At 45.7% G+C, this 20,507-nt stretch overlaps 1 protein-coding gene across 13 annotated transcripts in view; it reads left to right on the forward strand.

The window, feature by feature from the left end:
- Window positions 1-20,507, forward strand: part of TNRC6A (trinucleotide repeat containing adaptor 6A) — a 102,882-nt gene that overhangs the window by 69,875 nt on the left and 12,500 nt on the right. For 11 of the 13 annotated variants that reach the window (XM_064592826.1, XM_064592823.1, XM_064592817.1 and 8 more), the window contains 9 exons: window positions 1,457-1,537; window positions 1,884-1,935; window positions 5,876-6,018; window positions 6,399-6,545; window positions 6,712-6,849; window positions 7,722-7,850; window positions 8,259-8,336; window positions 8,589-8,799; window positions 11,761-11,892. In XM_064592826.1, coding sequence (XP_064448896.1) covers window positions 1,457-1,537; window positions 1,884-1,935; window positions 5,876-6,018; window positions 6,399-6,545; window positions 6,712-6,849; window positions 7,722-7,850; window positions 8,259-8,336; window positions 8,589-8,799; window positions 11,761-11,892 — 1,111 coding nt within the window. The remainder of the gene's footprint in view (window positions 1-1,456; window positions 1,538-1,883; window positions 1,936-5,875; window positions 6,019-6,398; window positions 6,546-6,711; window positions 6,850-7,721; window positions 7,851-8,258; window positions 8,337-8,588; window positions 8,800-11,760; window positions 11,893-20,507) is intronic. The other 2 variants (XM_064592818.1, XM_045875176.3) reach the window with 2 other exon arrangements.

Below are 20,507 nucleotides of genomic sequence, written 5' to 3' on the forward strand. Positions count from 1 at the left end.
CTCTGCTGTGTGCCAGGTACTGTGCTTGGTGCTGGGGGTTCAAAAACACTAGGAAATGAGCTGTATCCTCGAGGAGCTCAGAGTCTAGTGTGGGGCTGTAGGAGAGCGCTGAGGAGTAGCCGCTTGAGTTTGGAAGATGCCTGCGGGTGGGATGTGCCAGGGAAAATAGTAGCCTGATATACTAAAGTGTAGAATTTCTGGAAAGAGGTAACAAGAGATCTGGCTCAATAGTTAGATTAATGGCAGATAGTAGAGTCTTTTCAATACCATGCCAAAGATAATTTGAACTCTATTCTGTATAAAATATGGAGCCAATGAAATTTCATAGAAGGCAACATGAGTTGGGTTTTTTAAGTTACTTTCTGAAAGATAATAATTGGCACAGCGGAGACACCAGAGTTGGGGGATCTCAGTCAGGAAGCTTCTGGTGAGAAGTGAGGGCCTGAATTGGGAAGCCAGAGTGGATATGTAGTGCAAGGGACTGATCGGAGGGGCATTTCAGAATAGAAGGGACAGAAGGCCTTGGCAGCCATATAGGCATAAGGGCGGGGGTGGGGGCCAGAGGAATCAAGGAGGACTTCAGAAACCTTGCAAGGGTTAGGTGCTTGCTTCAGAGACCTGCACTTTGGGGGGGTGGGAGGGGGTAGTGTGAAGCTGTGTTCTGTCCCACGGTCGGAAGGAACAGGCGGTAGCAACGGGAAAGGGGAATTCAGGCGACAGACCGAGAATGGCTGGCCCCGTGGTCTTTCGTATTCACGGGTCTTGAGACCTTGGTCCCTGCGTGTCCAGCCTCCCTGTCAGCCAGGCTCGTCATCATGGACCATATTCCCTCAAAGAGTGTCTCAAAGTCGTTTCTGTACTGCCCATGCCCAGCCAGCCATGGCAGCTGGCACCAAGGCGGGGGGTTGGAGGATCCCCAGCCTCAGCTGCCGCTGGGGTACTGTGTTCTCGGCAACACGAATTAAAATTTTAAAATAGCTTTTCATTTGGAAACATGCGGTGCCTTTTCAGTACAGTGCACATAGCATAATTAAATTACAGGTATGTTGGTTTCTTTGGGCTAACCTGTGGAACCTAACAACCACTTTTACTTTAGTGTGGTGTCAGAACCCCACAAATCCAGATTATAATTAAGCTCTTAGAACACAGTCCATTTGTAAACTGGAAACCGTGATGAACAGTTCTCCACCCTTTGCTTCCGTCTTTTCCTTCTGACTGCTTGCCTTTAGAGATTTCTCTGTACGTTACAGCTATACCAGAGGACTGGAGCAAAGGAAGTTGAAAATCAAATAAGTTGATTTGTAATTGTTAACAACTCTACTAAGAGTTGGTTGGAGGAGAAATTAATTGGCTAAAAATGAGAGTTGGGAATTGTCTTGAAGTTTTATTAATCCATCACTGTACCCAGATAAATAGAGGTGGCCATGGCAGCTTTCTACTCTTTTGTTTTGCAAAGGGAACCATGAAAGGTGGAAACAAACAAGAAGAAGCATGGATAAATCCATTCGTTAAACAGTTTTCAAATATCAGTTTTTCGGTAAGTGTATTTTTCATAGCAGCCCGCTCCCCTTTTAATGGTGGTCTGTAAATTTACCCTAAGTTCAGTTTTTTACGTTCTTAACAAATTATTATCTTTCAATCCTTATGAATATGCTGGAGGTTAGAGCAAAATTGACCATGAAGCCTTCTTTATTTTCATAGTTTTAGCTAAAAACATTGATCTTATATCTTATTTTAAAACGTTTTCTTTGTTAGGCAGTGAAAAGAGTTTTGCAGCCCACTTGATTTTTGACAGATAATGAAATGAAGTAAAATTTTTCATTTTTAATTTATTTTCATTGATAAATTAAGGACTGCTAACATGCTGTGTTTTCTTACTTCAGAGAGACTCACCAGAAGAAAATGTACAGAGCAATAAGATGGATCTTTCCGGAGGTAAGGAAAAGTTAAATCAGTTGGGGTTCGTATTCCTCGTGGATGGACAAATGTATCTGTGACGTGATGGTTCTAAGTGAGCACTGACCTGGACCAGGAGAGGGGAGATCTGGGTTCCTATCACAGCATTCCTCTCAGCGTACACTAGAGTGTGGTGGTGTGTGAGTGGACTGCCTTCGAAGTACAGATCACTGTGCAGATCTAAGGTCATGGTGATTTTAGTCTTTGATTGCCTCAGATCTAGTCCTGTCAAGGAGGAGTTACTCAGGTTGGGTGATAGAGTCTTAGTAATTTAGGAAACAATAGGTGCAAAAGCCCAGATCATATGACAGAGACAACTTGAACCGTGCTGGAGAAATGGAAGACATTACATGCAGTAGGAGAAGAAATGTAAATTGGTTGTGGTGGTGGGAGTGTGGTGAGGAGAGAAGCTTTGACTAGGGAAAGGTGCTAGAAAACGAGGCAGGTGCTGAATCATGAGGAGCTGGGGGGGTTTGAACTTCTTTCTGAAAGTACGGGATTAAGTAATTTTAAGCAGAAGAATGACATGATTGGGATTTATGTTTTTTAAAAAAATATGGCTACAGGTTGAAAAGATCCTAGGACAGAAAATATTGGTGGCAGAAGACTGACAAAAAAATACTAAACATAGTGAGGATTTCAGAGCTCTAAACTAAGATAGTAGGTGGGAAGATTCTTAATTCAGTGGAAATGAGGAACAACGAAAGTTGATAACCAGTCTGTACCAATTCATTATAGAGGTAGGGGAGTGGGTGTGGTTAAAAGCTGATTTCCAGCTTTTTCTTTTCTTTCTTTCTTCTTCTTTTTTTTTTTTTTAAGATTTTATGTATTTGAGCGAGAGAGAAGGAGCAGGGGGAGGGGCAGAGGGAGAGATTTCCAGCTTTCTTGCCTGGACGCTTTAGTAGGTGGTAGTGTTACTCTGTTAGTCTGAGTCCAGTCAGGAGAGCGAACTACACAGTGATTTGAACAGGAAGATTTATTGATATAAGTATAAAGAATTATTAGCATAATAAAGGTTTGGCTAGTAAGAGGTAAAGAGACCACAAAAGAAGCTAGAGTAGCAGAGGTAAGGAGAAGTCACTAACCTTAGGACAGAGCTGGTGTGCCCATGGAGGAGGGCATCTGAGCCAGGGCTGAGATCCAGACTCCTGGACCTGGCCCTCTGCTCACTGCATGGCAGACACGTCACTGTGGTGCCACCGCATGGAACCGCAGGAGATCCGCCTTCTGGGCGGTGTCCCACTTGAGCTCTGGTACAAAACCTCCAGAGCGGCTGCTGGGGGGAGCAGTGAGCCCAGCCAGGGCCTGCGGCTGGGGCAGCTGCCTGTGCTGCAGGAGAGAGCACCTGGACCTGGGAGACACTGTCTGTCTTCTGGCTGTGTCTCCTGCACCCTCTACCGTCAGCTGGCAAAGGGAAAAATATGTGAAGGGTCCAGATCTGTGTTTTTTTTTTCAGGGCAGTGAGAGCTGAGAGGCAGTGGGTCGATGATTGGTGCAGTTCACCCCACCCTCTGACTGCCCATCTTCTGCCTGCACTTTTGTTCCACTGTAGTGGCAAAGCGACTCCGTCTCTCTTCTTAGCGAGTACAGCTTTCTTTCCTACAAGTGAGGAAGTCTGCCCTCTCACCAAACTGAGGAGACAGATACAGTCCCAAGAGTCATTGCACTTACCATTGGCTGTGTTATTACTGCTCAAAGTCCATCACAATTGAGACTGAAAGACTAAGTTGTAAAGTTAACTTTCAACAGCTTGTGAATAAAATAAAAATGGGAAAGAGAAGGAAGAAAGTGGTCAGCCTATTCAGACAACCACGCTCCTGTAACGAGCCATAGAGAGCATGCCGAGTGAGTCCTGCCCTCATTTCTGTCGTGATCACAGGCTGTGGTTGGTGTCCATGGCTGCTTTCTTGCAGCACCCATTCCTAGTGCCCCACTCTCAGCCACACCTCAGCATCCTGGGCTCCTCTGCTGGTCGAGTGACCCAAACCTCTGTTCCCCAGAGGGTCTGAGCCCTTATTCAACTGCCTTTTCTTGATTGCTGTAGTTTTACATTAACCTTTACTAGTGGGCCTGGAAATACTAAGGAGTGCCCCCCTCGCCGCCCCCCGGAGAATCCTGGGTTCCAGAGCCCTCGTGGCCTTCATTTTGTAATAGAAAACCCCTGTCCCCTTGGGATGAGAATCAATCACTCCAGCCAGTAGACAAGCCCCTTTTTGCCTCGTGCTTCAGCGGCACAAAGAAGGCAGAATGTCCAGGTGCAGTGTCCATCTTACAGTTGAGCAGCCTGATGTGTGTCCTGGTAGAAGCATTTTCTCTCTTGAGGATTAAGATCTCCAAACTTGGAGAGTTGCCGGACCAGGAAGCAAGAATTCTCTGAGTGGCTTATGAGGTATGATGGTGAGAAAAGCCACTCCGACTCCCACCATTTGATTCCCAGACCTCTTTATTCTGGTGATGTGGGAGACACTGTGTCCTGTGAGACAGAAGCCTATCCCACCCCCCTCTTTTTTTAAGATTTATTTGAGAGAGAGAGAGCACAAACAGGAGGAGGGACAGGGGGAGAGAAAAACTCAAGCAGACTCCACATGAGCACAGAACCCAACATGGGGCTCGATCTCACAAACCTGAGATCATGACCTGAGCCAAAACCAAGAGTCGGATGCCTAACCAACTGTGCCACCCAAGTGCCCATTCTTTAAGGATGTTGTCCCCTGACTTGCTTTGTAACCAGTTCTACCTATTAGCTTGGCCAGCTGCTTTTGGGTGATGATGTATGTGGTCAGACCAGCTGATCCCATGGGCATGATCCCATTACTGTTCTCCTTTTGCTGTGGAGTGAGTTCCTGGATCAGACGCAGTGCTGTGAGAATAAGGCCTTCTGCGAGATCATGGATGGCAGAAGCTTTACAGGCAGGAAAAGGAAATTCATATCCAAAATATGGGTCTATTCCTGTGAGGACAACACTCTGCCTCTTCCATGGCTCACTGAATGGCAGAGAAGTTGCTGTGCCGCTGTCCTGGTGGAACTTGCTGGAAATCTGCCCTCTAGGGTGCTGGGAAAAGCTGTTCATAGAGAGGTGTCTCACCGTTTGAGGTATGTGGGAATGCTGGGAGACCTGGCCAGGGGGTGTTGCTGAGCACCCTGCACAGCGGGAGTGGGGCAGTGGAGAAGCTGCCAAGTGAGCACATGGAGCTTCCTCCTGCAGCAGCCCTCCAGCGCCCTCCACTGACAAAGCCTTGGGGCCAGGTGGCAAAAGAAAAATGTAGAGTCCAGATGTGCTTTCACTGAGCGGTCAGAAAGGGTGAATTGGGAGCTGAGAGACATTAAAGCAATCAGTTAAGTCACCATTATTAGAGATAAGAAATAAATAGGAATAATAAGTTTGGTAGACAAGAAATGGAGTTTAAAGTTGCAGAGAAATCAAAATGAGAGTAATGGACAGAGGAAGACCCGAGAGAGGGGAAAATGTGAACCGGTCTGGTCTGCAGTTACCTCATCTGCTAAATGGAGGTGATAACAGTAGCATTACCAGCATTAAATTCGAACACACATTTCGAACAGTGCCTGGCACATAGTGTGCATCTGTCTTATGGTGATTTGTCTTGGCTGTTTTTGTTACTTGTAACTGGGAACTATGTTTTTATTATTACATTAAGCAGATTAAAGATGACCAAAGAAGTCTTAACCATCTTATTACTGGTCTGTTTTCAAGTTAATTGGTTTAGTAAAATAACAGGATCTGCTAAACCCAGCTTTACTTCTGAGGAATGCAAGCTTTATTGAATCTATTTTTCACATGTTCTTGTCAAGGCAGAAGTCATCTCAGGGAGAGTGAATATTTTGCTTTCTGCTGTAAATTTATCTGAAGCCAATGAGATTGTCTTCCTACATGATAACATAGTTTCCTGCATTTCTTAGGAATGTTACAGGACAAACGAATGGAGATAGATAAACATAGCCTAAATATTGGTGATTACAATCGAACGGTCGGGAAAGGCCCTGGTTCTCGGCCTCAGATTTCCAAAGAGTCTTCCATGGAGCGCAGCCCTTACTTTGATAAGGTAAGTCATTTGTTTGTTTTGTTTTGTTTTACCCCTGTGGCTGATAAAACAGTACACTTAATAGCATAATTTTCTCGTTAGTTGTTTAGGGCATTTAATATAAGGTACTGTAATCTGGTGCTATTACTGGATTTGTAGTTCATTCTCCTCTTTATGTTTCAGTTTAGCATAGGGATTGCATTTGTATTTTCTTCTTAATCCCGTAAAATGTGTCTGGTTCTTTTTATGTACTCTAGAATTAACACTGATCTCTTCTGTTTTCTACCCGTTTCCTGTTGGTGCTGCAATGTCACGTGACTTCTCTTCTGTTCCTGCAATGATTTCTCCCTTCTGCTTGTTTGCTTGGCTGGTGTTGCACACCTTTCTGTCTGTCCACTCAGGATGGCATTGTAGCAGATGAATCCCAAAACATGCAGTTTATGTCCAGTCAAAGCATGAAGCTTCCCCCTTCAAATAGTGCACTACCTAACCAGGCCCTTGGCTCCATAGCAGGGCTGGGTATGCAAAACTTGAATTCTGTTAGACAGGTAAGTCCACGTGTGTATTTTAGGCTCTCTGTTGATGATTTGTATAAGTAATGAAATCTCTCTTACATGTAGTTACTGTGTTTAAATCAATAAAACAGTGTGGTATTACGATGTCTGCCCCTAAAGAATTCCACTGGTATTCTGTCGCTGTTTCTTGGTTTTGTAGAATGGCAATCCCAGTATGTTTGGTGTTGGAAACACAGCAGCACAACCCCGGGGCATGCAGCAGCCTCCAGCACAACCTCTTAGTTCATCTCAGCCTAATCTCCGTGCTCAAGTGCCTCCTCCATTACTCTCCCCTCAGGTAATCACTCCCGCCCTACTCTCTTCTCTTGACCTGGAAAAACTTGATATTTGTGTTTTTTTTGTTTTTTTTTTTTTTAATTTTATTTATTTATTCATGAGAGACAGAGAGAGAGAGAGAGGCAGAGGGAGAAGCAGGGTCCCAAGGAGCAGGGAGCCCGATGCGGGACTCAATCCCAGGACCCTGGGATCACGACCTGAGCCGAAGGCAGACGCTTAACCATCTGAGCCACCCAGGCGCCCCAAAAACTTGATATTTGAATGAGGTGGCTAATTGCTCATCCTTGTGTCTTTGAGATGCAGCTAATTCAGGATCAGCTGTCCTTACGGAAGGATGTGGGTAGGGTACAAAAAATGAGTCCAAGTTAAATGAAACCTAAAATTTACCATTACCTTCCGTAAAACATCTTTAAACTTTTTTTTTTTTTTAAGATTTTATTTATTTATTTGAGAGAGAGAATGAGATAGAGAGAGCATGAGAGGGGGGAGGGTCAGAGGGAGAAGCAGACTCCCCACTGAGCAGGGAGCCCGATGCGGGACTCGATCCCGGGACTCCAGGATCATGACCTGAGCCGAAGGCAGTCGCTTAACCAACTGAGCCACCCAGGCGCCCCACTTTCCGTAAAACATCTTAAGGGGAGGAGGACAATAGCAAAGTAAATTGGCTGGTTTAAGATTCACCCCATCACCTTTCAGTTAACTCAGGAAAGTGTACATGAACAATAATAAAGCAGAGGAAGACAGAACATAACCAGCCCTCCAAGTACTAGTGCAAAGATTTAATTGCTCTATGGACAGTTCAGAATACACTGTACATTTAGTTAGTTTTGAGTTATTTGATCAACATTATTAACTTGCCGTTGTGATCCTAAGGTTCCAGTTTCATTGCTGAAGTATGCACCAAACAACGGTGGCCTGAATCCGCTCTTTGGCCCTCAACAGGTAGCCATGCTGAACCAGCTATCCCAACTAAACCAGCTTTCTCAGATCTCCCAGTTACAGGTAAGTAGAGTAACAGCCTGAGTCACTGTATGTGTATTGAGTGTCTACCGTGTGCTGGAAGTGTCGCAGCAAACAGAGCCAGTGCGGTCGCCCCCAGGGAGCTTACGGTCTGTCGGTGAGGACAGATGGTGAACTCCAAGGGCAGGATGCTCTGCGAGCACCCCCAGAGCACCCCCGGCCGGGGCGGGGGGGGGGGCGGGGGGAGGGTGAGCGGGGAAATGTCCCTGATGAAGCGCAAGTTTAGATTGAACAAGAGACCGAATTGCACAAGGGCTTGAGGCCAGGGAGGCCCAGGAAGAGGGGATGCCAGATGAGGCCGCGCCGTGGGTGCGGGCGTCCGCTGCAGTCAACTGAAGCTCACGCTCTGGCGCCGCGACACTGACAGCCTTTTCGCCCTCTTCCCTCCAGCGATTGTTAGCGCAGCAGCAAAGGGCCCAGAGTCAGAGAAGCGTGCCTTCTGGGAACCGGCAGCAGCAAGACCAGCAGGTAGATGACATCCTTAACCGGAACTCAGTGCAGTGGAATTGTAACGAGACGCGAGATGTCTTTATTAAAATAGAATGAAATACGTGGTTTGTTAAGTCTCCTGTTTGCCCAGAAGTCCTATTAACTGGTATATGGTGACCGTGTGCCTTCCTGCTGAGGAGGAGGGGGTGAATTCGGCAGTGAGGGGGAATATGTGGCTGTCTGGGAAGCCTTGCTGTCCACCGGGTTTCCCAATCATCTCGCTGTTTCCAGGGTCGACCTCTTAGCGTGCAACAGCAGATGATGCAGCAGTCCCGGCAACTCGATCCCAGCCTGTTGGTGAAGCAGCAGACCCCGCCGTCTCAGCAGCAGCCACTCCATCAGCCAGCCATGAAATCTTTCCTCGAGAACGTCATGCCCCACACTACACCCGAGCTGCAAAAAGGGCCATCACCAATAAACGCTTTCAGCAGCTTCCCAATAGGTGGGTTTCTCGTTGCCTGAGCATTCAGCTGGTGCTCAGGGGCCACAGGCTTGCTGGGTCTTCTCCAGGAGCAGCACGGTTCCGTTGCCTCGGGAAAACCACGCGGGCCCCAGGACCCACTCCTCCCCGAGAGCTGCCTTGCCTCCTGCAGGTTCAGCCCATCGTCCTGCTTGGGGGAAGGCCTCTCTCCATGCAAGAAAATGACACTGTTTCCAAAACTCTTTCACAGAGGGTTAGAATAAAGATGAGGTTGCTCTTAAGCCCCAGGTAGCTTCATCGTTGGGTAGAAGGGGGGGGGGTTATCAGAAACCACGTGCCAAAGACACCCTGAGCCGCACTGCTCTGCGGGAGCAGCTGGGAACAGTCACTTCTCTGCTTTCGGAACCTGGAATTGTGATTCTCGCCTACATACTTAGGGATGGTCTTGGTTTGAATGTAGAAAATCGAGGCAAGAGAAGGATTGCCCTGATTGCCCCGGCAGTTGCTCCCTCTTCCCTTTATCCGTTCTGTCCCCAGGCTTTTATTCCCTCTGGAAATTTCAGGGCTGGATGTTTTCTCCTTCTTTGGGTCTCTTTTCTCCTTGTGCCTTTGATTCTCTTTTGAGCCTTGATTGTTCACACCCTCTTCATTTTGCTTTTTCTTTCTGTCTTTTCCCTTAACGGTGGTTTCTTGTAAATCAGCTTGGTTGGTTGCTGGCTCAACTGGGTCTAAGATGGTTAGTTAGCTCGCTTGTTCTGGGCTGTGGGCAGGGCCTGGGGCCTGCTGTTGCTTCACTCTGGCTGGACTATACACAATTTGGCTCTCCCTGGTATTGCTGTGGACTCTCAGCTAGGATGTAGGTTGCACTTGGAGTCCTTGGGATTGTTAGCAATCTCTCTCTGTTTCTAGAAGGAGTTCCCTTGTCAGTTACCACTGCAGGTGAATACCTTAGAACCCATTTGTTGGTGACCTGGTGATCCCGGAGACAATAGTAGAGTGGTGAAAGAATACTCAAGTACACTGAGATATTGTGATCTTACCAGTGAAGGGAAGTGACTCTTGCCCTTTGCATACTAGACATATAAATTAGGCCAGTGAGGAGATAAGTTTCTAAATAATGGGATCTCCTGTTCTGACTGGCTTTATAGCAAGAGATACTTCTTCCAGGAGTACCTGGGTGGCTCAGTCCAACTCTTGATTTTGGCTCAGGTCATGATCTCAGGGTGGTGAGATTGAGCCCCATGTCAGGCTCTGTGCTCAGCACAGAGTCTGCTTGGGATTCTTTCCCCCTCCCTCTCCCACCCCCTCAGCTCCTCCCCCTACGTGTGTTCACATGTGCACACATGTGTGCCTGCTCTCTAAATCAGTCTATCTCTATCTATCTTACAAAAAAAAAAAAAGCTACTTCATCCTGGTTAAGAAGTTTGCCAAACCCACACAAACGCACATGGTTGTCTGAATCAGGCATTGACAAACCTAGGGCCTGTTGACCAAATTTGGCCAGCTGCCTGGTTTTGTAAATAAAGTTTTATTGGTACACAGGCATGCTCTTTTGTTAATGTATTATTCTGTGGAGCTTTTTTGCTACAACAGAGTTGCATAGAGAGACCTTGTGGCCCACAGAGCCTGAGATAGTTACTGTCTGAACCTTCCCAGGTTCACAGAAAAAAAATTTGCCAGGCCTTGGGTGTAGTTGAGGAGTCCAGAGAGCAGTAAATGTAATCGTTCTCTCCAAAAATGGGGATGATACTAGAGAATTCACATTGTTAAAGTTTTTAAGTTTGACTGACCTGATATCACATGGACTGTCATGAAACCCAAGTATTTAAAACCATTTGCTTTGAAATGTTAGAATAAGAACCACCTGGCTCTGTGTATTAATCAAAGATTCTGGTTCCCACTGAACTATTTTTTTTTTTTTTTAACAAGCATCTCAGATGATTATCCTGGCTTAACGGCCAGTTTTCTGACCAGAATATCTAAGATGGAAATTTGCATCCTTGTTCCAAGAGAATATCTGAATTTGATGTAGGTCATCAGCAAAGTTCAAGGAAATTGTGCCTTGAGAGTCTTCTCACCATTAAGTATAATTGTTAGAGCAAGACATTTTTACTTTAAAATGACAGTGTTTTTTGTCTGGCCAGCCAGTTGAAAATTGTTGTTTACAAGCAAAAGATAACATACAAGCAAAAGATAAAATATTTCTTCATGCGTGGTGCTCTTGGGGGAAAGCTGAAGAGATCTATTTTAGGGGCACCTGGGTGGCTCAGTTGGTTGAGTGTCTTGACTCTTGGTTTTGGCTCAGGTCATGATCTCAGGACTGTGAGATCGGGCCCCGTGTCGGGCTTCACGCTAGGCATGGAGATTGCTTGAGATTCTCTCCCTCTCCCCCTGCCCCCCCGCCCCGCCCACCCGCCCTCCCCCATGCACACAGTCTCTTGCTCTAATACATAAATAAGTCTTTTTAAAAAAATAAAGATCTGTTTTATCGGAGATAAACTTTAAAATTATCTCTTCTTTTATCAAGGAATTTAAAAATAATCCAAATTATAAGGAGAAATAGTTTACCACAGTTGATGCAATTATGGTTTTAACAGTTTTATGGTTTGAAAACATTGGGTTATTGAATATTAGAATAGCTGTTTAGGATTTCTGTTTGTTGCTCTCTCTCATAATGTAGCCATGGCTCTCTCTTGATGTTATTTCTGCACAACCTTGGCCAGGGGCCCAGAGTGTCTGTTCTGCCTGCCTTGCCTTTGTCTGTAATCATTTGGCTGTGCCACATATGCAGGGTGGTATTTATTAAGGAACATTCACAGGATTGAAAACACATTAGTTACATGTGCTTTTCTAGAAAATGGAAGTTGTGGTATCAGAAGGAAGGAGGAGGAAAGCAAAGCTATAATAGTAGGTGTGGAGCAAATCACAGACAACTATATTTTATAAAGTGGTTTTTCTATTAAAGTATTGTTTTATTTTTAGGCTTGAACTCTAACTTGAATGTAAATATGGATATGAACAGTATTAAAGAGCCACAGTCAAGACTAAGGAAGTGGACTACAGTGGACAGCATTTCTGTGAACACATCTTTGGATCAAAACTCCAGCAAACATGGTAGGAAATACATTCTTCCATGTTGCACTTTAAAAAAAAAAAAAGCCTGTAGAATACTAAATTTAGGCCTTTGTTTTATTTTATTTATTACTTATTCGTTTGGTTTTGGGGGGATGGTGGGGAGGGGCAGAAGGAGAGAGAATTTTAAGCAGGCTCCACACCGCCTGCAGAGCCCGGCTCAATCTCATGACTCTGAAATCAAGAGTCGGATCCTTAACCGACTGAGCCACCCAGGCGCCCCTAGGCCTTTGTTTTATTTTACATGTCTTTTCGTAGCCAAATCCTCTTAGAACCTTTCCTTGTTATTAAAAAATGCTGTATTAGTTATTAAATCTTAGTTAAAATCAAAAAGCAAAATTAACCTTTATTACACTACTGCACAAAGTAAAGATTGAATATACATTTGTGTTTTAAAAATTATTCCCCCTTTGATGGTCATTTAGGTTTTTGCAATTGATTTTATTTGTTCTGCTTAACATTTACTCAATTTACTATGATGGGGAGGGTATTAAAAACTCCAAGCATAGGGCGCCTGGGTGGCTCAGATGGTTGGGCGTCTGCCTTCGGCTCAGGTCATGATCCCAGGATCCTGGGATCGAGTCCCACATCAGGCTCCCGGCTCAGCGGGGAGCCTGCTTCTCCCTCTGACCCTCGCCCCTCTCATGCTGTTTCTCTCTCGCTCGCTCTCTAAAAAATAAATAAAATCTTTAAAAAAAAAACAACTCCAAGCATAATTTGATTTCTGCCAGTTTTTTGTATAATGGCACATTTTCTTCATACATTTTGTTGCTATGTATAAATTATATAGGTTCAATATTATTGTTTTCTCATACATTAATTTTTTCAGAAACCTTTTCATCTTATTTATTATTATCAGTTCATCTAGCAGATGTTGGACTATCGTCTTGCTTTCCAAGGACTGTGCTAGGCCACCTGGAATACATAGATACATACGGACATGCATGCACACAGTCGAGCATATGTAAGCCAGGAAAAAGACTTACCCTGAAGGAACTCATCTTTTGGTCGCAAAAATAAGCATGTGAACAGCTTTAGTACGCTGTGATAGGTGCTATAAACGTGAATCCATATTATGGTACAAGTAGTATGATAACGTGAAGTCCATTGGAAGATTGAGTCAGGAATGAGGAACTGTGAGTGTGGTAGGTGTGGAAGGCTTTACCACACAAAGAACTAGAGAAAGAGTAACAAAGAGTATATAGCATTTGAAAAGTTCAAAAACAGGACAGCCTGGTGGGTTCTGTTGTGTGGGCCTATCACAAAGGTGAAGGGGTTAGAGAGGAAGGAGGAGGAAGGCAAAGCTACCATAGTAGGTGTGGAGCAAATTGCAGACAACTTTATGCCATCAATCATTTTAAATTTGAAAGTGGTGGTTATCCAGAGGCACAAAAGACTCAAAGCAGTGTGAGACAGAAGGCAGTGGACATGGAGGGAGTGCACCAGAAAGAGTCTTAGAATTAAGGACAGGAGGGCTGGGTAAGTAACCTAATAACTCCTTGGGCGAACACATGATCATCCGTGATGTACCTGCGCTTGCCTGGTCTCTCCATTGAGCACGCTGTGGCACTGTGAGCATTCTCGGGGCGGGGAGCGTGCGAGCTCGGGAGTGCAGGTAGTGGGGGTAGAAATAGGGGAATCAAAGCAGGCGTGGTGGGACAGTTACTGAATTGATTTTAGGCTTGTTGAGTGAAGTATTTTGGGGATGGCACAACATGGAAAAGCCCAGTAAGACATTAGGAATAGAGGCTAGCACTCAGAAGAAAAATCTGAGTAGAGTAAGGTTTGGTATTCATCAGAATGTTGAAGTCAAGGGCATAGGTGAGGTTGCCCAGAGGGACAGAGCCTAGAAGAGAACAAGGACAGCATCCCAGAGCCGCTAGTGGTGAAAGGAGCATCTGGAGAGGTCAGATGTGGAGAGCTAAGAAAATGCTTCTACCGTGTGGTTTTCTGTCTGCTCGAGTTAAAATGGATTATTTCTATGTCTGCCTTGCTTATCTGAGCCTCAGTTTCTTTGTAAAAATGACCTGCCTCTTCCCTTCCTTGCACTGCTGTGGCAGGTGCACCGTCCCTCATACGTTCTCTGGTGTTTGGCGTCCTGGCGGATAGCGTGTCATATACAAGGGGTTCTCGGGCAGCGTAGGTTTTGGAGTCAGGTAACATCCCCATTCCCACTTAAAAGTCTTTTTTAAACTTAATAGCGATCATTTTTTCACTGAATTTTATTGCATACACTGTTTTCTTTTGCACAGATCTGTAGTGTGAGCAGTAAATTGTTTTTAGTAATTAGCTTAAACATTAAATATCTTTGTTCTTATATACATAGCAATCCAGTGAATATTCTAGGAATGTTCTTCTCTTCAGAATAGGAAGGAAGAGGTCGATACTTTTTTTTTTTTTTTTACTTCAGTCTAGATCCCTCCCATTCTCCCCCCTCCCCCCCCCCCCACTATTCTTCATGTACTTAATTTGACACTTGAAACTTAGTCATTCTTGGGCGCCTGGGCGGCTTAGTCGGTTAAGTGTCTGCCTTCAGCTCAGGTCATGATCCCGGGGCCCTGGGATCGAGCCCCACATCGGGCTCCCTGCTCAGCCAGGGAGCCTGCTTCTTCCTCTCCCTCTGCTCTCCCCCCTGCTTGTGCACGCGTGCTCGCTCTTTCTCTCTCTGCCAAATAAATAAATATAAATCTTTAAAAAAACAAAAGAAAGAAACTTAGTCATTTTTTCTCTTTGGTTTTTTTATTTGTTTGTTTTTAAAGATTTTATCTACTTATTTGACAGAGACATAGCGAGAGAGGGAACACAAGCAGAGGGAGTGGGAGAGGAAGAAGCAGGTCTCCCGCGGAGCAGGGAGCCCGATGTAGGGCTCAATCCCAGGACCCTGGGATCATGACCTGAGCTGAAGGCAGATGCTTAATGGCTGAGCCACCCAGGTGCCCCTCTCTTTGTTTTTTAAAATTATTTTTCTGGGACACCTGGGTGACTCAGTTAAGTATCCGACTCCTGATTTTCGGCTCAGGTCATGATCTCAGGGTTGTGGGATCAAGCCCCATGTCAGTCTCTGCGCTCAGCGTGGAGTCTGCGTGAGATCCTCTCTCCCACTGTCCTTCCCCTGCTTGTGCTTGCTTGCTTGCTGCTCATACTCTCACTTCCTCCCAGAAATGCTCCTCCTTGATCAGTAGCTCCTCCTCCTCTTATTCTCTCTCCTGGCAGACTTAGAAGCTTCTCAGGCACATTCTTTTTATTTGTTGGCTTTGTTTTCCCTTTTCCTTACATTAAAAAGAGAGAGAGAGAAATGTTGATCATCCTGTCCCTTATACTTTGGCATAGATTCCCTTACAAAAATAAAATTCACATCTAGCTGTATTCAGGAGAGCTCCCAAAGCTGCCAGCCCATAACTGATGTTTTGTTAGACCGTCACTATTTTGAAAGTCATCTTTTTGAACCAACATCTATGTAAACATGCAGGAACTTTCATGTACAGACTCAGACTTCTGGCATCTCTTTGGAAATACGGGGGTCTGGCAGCACCGAGCTCCGAAGCAGGAAGCACCCAGAGCGGAGCAGCTGCGGTCCCTGTGCTTGCGGCTCGTTGCCCCTTCCCGTTGTCTTCTGTACTCAACTCAGTGATGGCGTCATTTGCCATTTGCCTTTGCACTTACTGGGGAGTGTGGTTTGTTATATTTCATTTCTCTTCTCACTCCCCTCACACCAGTGCCCTCCCCTCCACTGGTGGAGAGAGATTTTCTTATGGTCCCTAACCAGAGAAATATTTGCCTATAGCATGCTTCTGTTTGGGGAAGGACCGTGGGATTTGCTTGTAGCCAGCCTCCTTCACTTCTTTATAAACCCCGAGTGGGCTTGTTGGCGTTTGTGTTTCCCTGTCGTAGAGAAGGGGTCTGTTGTCCTCCGGTGTGGAGCAGTTTAGAGGTCTTTGTCAGGGGCGGTGTGATAGTGCTCTTCAGGCTCACACCAGACCTAAGCTGAGCCCGGGGAGGGGAGAGGCCTACGGGGAAGGCCTCGGGCTGGCACTGACCACTTGCAGTATAGTCTTAGGTGGGTTCTCTTTTTATCACCATTTAGTGAAGCTTAGAGAGCTACTAAGTTAACTGTGGAGCAGGGAAGAAAGGGCAAATGCAGGAGACCTTCTGTGTCAGAGGTCCCCAAGACCACTTTCAAGTTCAGTGATTTGCCAGAAGAATTGACCGAACTCAGAAAAGCTGTAATACTCATGGTTATGGTTTATTACAGCAGAAGAATCAGATGAAAATCAGCAGTGGAAAAAGGCACATAGGGCACAGTCCAGGAGAAGTTTCCTATTGTCCTCTCCCAGTGGAGTTTCACAGACCTAATTTCTCCAGAAACGATGTGTGAAACCACATACAAAGTATTGCCAGCCAGAGAAGCTCCCCCAAGCCTTGGTGTCCAGGGTTTTTACTGGGGGACAGTCACATAGGCATCAGACACCTGCATGACTCAATCCCCAAGCCCCTGCAGACCTCTCAGAGATCAGACATAAACACAGTATGACCCAGGCCTCAAGCAAACAAAAACAGGCGTTCACCAGAAGTCATGTTGCCATAAACTGTCCGGCCTGGCTGAGGCCCAGGGTCTGCAGAGGTGCTCTTAGACCTGTGGGATGTTCGTGGGCTTGGAGAAGCCCAGGAGTGGTTGAGGGCCAGGCCTGAAGCGCTTCACAGTATGTATGCCGGGCCTACTGTGCTAGCCCTTTACTGCGCACCCTCCAGAATAAGAAAAGCCAGATTTGTTAAGGAAAGTAAGGTGGAATAGAGGCAAGGACATCTGACCAGGAAATTGTGCGTCACAGAAGGCTTGGACTGTTATTTGCGATGCTTTTTGGTCTTAAGATTCTGTGACTAGAAGGCTGTTTATAAAACCTTTTCCCTTGGGCGCCTGGGTGGCTCAGATGGTTGAGCGTCTGCCTTCGGCTCAGGTCATGATCCCAGGGTCCTGGGATCGGGTCCCACATCGGGCTCCCTGCTCCTTGGGAGCCTGCTTCTCCCTCTGCCTTTCTCTCTCTCTCTCTGTCTCTCATGAATAAATAAATAAAATCTTTAAAAAAAAAAAAAAAAACCTTTTCCCTTGTAAGCCAGCACCCAGCACAGTGTTCTGGGGAGGGGGCGCATATATAGAGGAATATTTCAGTCTTAGGGTTGAGGGCATGGATTCCAGAAGGCCTGTGATCTCTTAAGCTGAGATACGAAAGATAACAGGAGTTAGCCAAGCAGAGGTGATGGGAGGGGACTCCAGGGGTGGTGTGGAGTATGAAGACTTTTAGAGTGTTAGCCCCTCTGTCCTGGAGGGCTCACTGTTGCAGGGTATTAGGCCAGAAGTGGCGTGATGTGTGTTTGGGGATTACTCTGGCTGCAGTGTGGCCACCTGGGGAGTGGAGGGAGACGACTGTAGCCTGACCCAGTGTAGCAGTGCTCTGCCATCAAGAACTGTGCCTTCATTTCGCAGTATATACAAATACCCAATCATCATGTTGTACACTTGAAACTAATACAGTGTTCTATGTCAGCTATATTTCAGTAAAAAAAAAATTTTTTTTAAGATTTTATTTATTTGAGAGAGAGAATGAGAGAGAGCGAGTACACGAGAGGGGGGAGGGTCAGAGGGAGAAGCAGGTTCCCCGCCGAGCAGGGAGCCCGATGCGGGACTCGATCCCGGGACTCCAGGATCACGACCTGAGCCGAAGGCAGTCGCTTAACCAACTGAGCCACCCAGGCGCCCCAGTAAAAATTTTTTGAAGACAAGATTAAACAAGTTAAAAAGACACCCACTAAAACAAAAATAGAAGCCCTCCACATTTTCAGAAAAGATAGAAACAGATACCACATTTTCAAAGAGTTTTTAAAGAATCTGCAAAGAAATAAAAAGCATCACATAAAATAATGAGAAACTGGGACCAAATATACGTCAAATTGATAAATGTAAATGGGCTGAACTAATTTATTAAAAAAAAGAAATTCACATTGAATCATAAAGCAAAATCCAACTCTTGGCTGCAGACAAGGGACCGAAAACAAAATAATTTAGAAATCTTTACAGTTGTGCCAAAAAACAAAACAAAACAACTGTAGGAAGCAGAACTGATAGGACTTAGTGATTTAAGATAATGGGAGGGGAGCCAGAAGAGCCTCTCTACTTTCAAACTTAAGCAACATCTGTTCCTCTGATTAATACCAAAAGGACATTTTTGTGACGTTCATTCCTCTCTGTTGGATTTTATCCTGAAACTTTATTTGACTAAACTTGGCTTAAAGGTCAGTTTGCTGGTTTGTGAACATTGGACTAATGATTATCGGAAATTGAAGGTGAAATTGACATGTGGTAGAAAGAACATTGGACCCTAAATCAAACAGACCTGAATTCTAAGTTGAATTTGCCACTCAGTGGCACATCACATTTGGAATTTTTCTTTTTTTTTATGATTTTTTAAAAAAATTTATTTGACAGAGAGAGACACAGCGAGAGAGGGAACACAAGCAGGGGGAGCGGGAGAGGGAGAAGCAGGCTTCCTGCGGAGCAGAGAGCCTGATGTGGGGCTCGATCCCAGGACCTCGGGATCATGACCCGAGCTGAAGGCGGACGCTTAACAACTGAGCCACCCAGGTGCCCCTGGAATTTTTCTTAAGAGTGGGAATTGTAGGGACACCTGGGTGGCTCAGTTGGTTGGGCGTCTGCCTTCGGCAGATCATGATCCCTGGGCCCTGGGATCAAGTCCCACATTGGGCTCCTTGCTCAGTGGCGAGCCTGCCTCTCCCTCTGCTCCTCCCCCTGCTTGTGCTCGCCCTCTCTCTCTCTCTCACATAAATAAATAAAATCTTAAAAAAAAAAAAAAGTGGGAATGGTAGTTGACTCGGCTAACAAAATGGCAAAATAAATACAGACCCTGGATTTGAGAGCTTGCTGTGCTGCTTAGTAGCTACGGTCAAGTAATTTAACCTTTATCTGCTAAATGGGAGTATAATATAGTACCTCCTGTGACGTTCGAGGATGAATGAGGCGTGTGACACTGACGCACTAGGACAAAGTAAGACACTAAGTGGCCCGTCGGTGGGGGCTTCCTTACTGTTGCTGCCTCCACTGTTGGCTCCCCCCCACGCCTGCTTCTAAGAACAGTGTGTGTCCATGCAAATCCAGCCTGCTTGCATCCAGCTATACCTGCCACCTGGACAAACGTACCTTCCATTTTCCGTACCTTCTCCCATGCAGTGGTTAATAGAATATGATTGGATCATAGCTGCCTCTGGGTCAAGCCTATTTTCCTTTTTAATAAAATCAAGTTTTAATAAGTAGAAATGGATTTTTTGTACTGAAAGGGAGGAATACTTCTATCAGCTCAGGTTCTTACAGTAGAATTAATCACTTAAAATGTGGCATCTATGCTCGCTTACTGTATTGCTTGCAACTGCTACTTTATTCATACCACTGAGCTCCCAAGTGGTTTTAATTCACTTTACAGAAAAGCTACACAGTTCACTCAGATAAAAGTAACTAGATAAGGAAGCCAGAGAAGAGAGGGGTTGGAATTGGTGGAATAACTAGGCCTAGTCACGGATGGGTTAGTGCCCACCAGTGATGGTGCCCTGAGGTCCCATCAGCCCGGCTCTGCCCCCGAATCACTGATACAGAAGCTTGGGTGTTGTGACTGCTTCCAGGGGAATCTTGGTCACTGTGTAAATGAGGCTAAAGCAACATTCAGGGCTCTGCTGTATTTCTCCAGGCGCTCACAGCATCTATGACCAGGGCTTTTCCTCAGACCTGCGTCAAAGCTGGCACGAGTGGGTGGGTGTTTGGTTTTCCTCTTCACCCTGGTTCCTCCTCAGCTAACAAGTGTGCCTCCTTCTATCGGGTTATTGAAGCTAGAAGCTTGAGAGAGATCCTCTCTCTCTCTCTCTCTCTCTCGTAAGTTTATTTACTTAAAATACATATAATTTACATATAATACAATTCTCTTGATACAGTGTACCATTCGGTGGCTTTTGGTATACTCTGAGTCACGGGAGTCGAACGTTTCCCCGGTCCCAGAAGAGTCCCTGAGGGGTTGCTCCTCGCCCCTCCCGGACTTCCCTTCCCTCCTAGCCATGCAGAAACACAAGTCTATTTTCTGTGGCTTTGCTTTGCTGGACTGCTCACGTCAGTGGAAGCATGTATTACCCAGTCCTGTGTGACTGGCCTTTTGGGGGCATGTTTTCAAGGTTCATCTGTGTTGAAATGTGCATTAGCGCTCATTCCTTTTACAGTTGTGTTGAATGATGCCGCATTTGGTTTATCCATCCATCCCGTGCTGCCTGTCTGGGTGTAAGATGTTCTCGATTTCTTCCTTTCTCCAACCTCCACATCAGTCCATCTGTGAATAGTGCCCATTCTCCTTCCAAAATGCACAGTCCGAGCATCCGTAGCACCTCGCTGCCTCAGCAGCCGCCCCGTGGTTTTGGCCCCCCTGCTTCCGTTCCCCACACGCCAGCAGCAGGGACCTCAGACGAATCAGGTTGTCTCACTTCTCTTCTTACAGCCCTTGCTGTGTCCTGCAAAGCCCCGCATGAGGGTGTTGCAAAATCTGATGCCT

Source organism: Mirounga angustirostris, unplaced genomic scaffold (genome assembly GCF_029215605.1).
Source record: "Mirounga angustirostris isolate CCGP_5_RB_7025 unplaced genomic scaffold, mMirAng1.0.hap1 SCAF_5, whole genome shotgun sequence".
Classification (NCBI taxonomy): Eukaryota; Metazoa; Chordata; class Mammalia; order Carnivora; family Phocidae; genus Mirounga; species Mirounga angustirostris.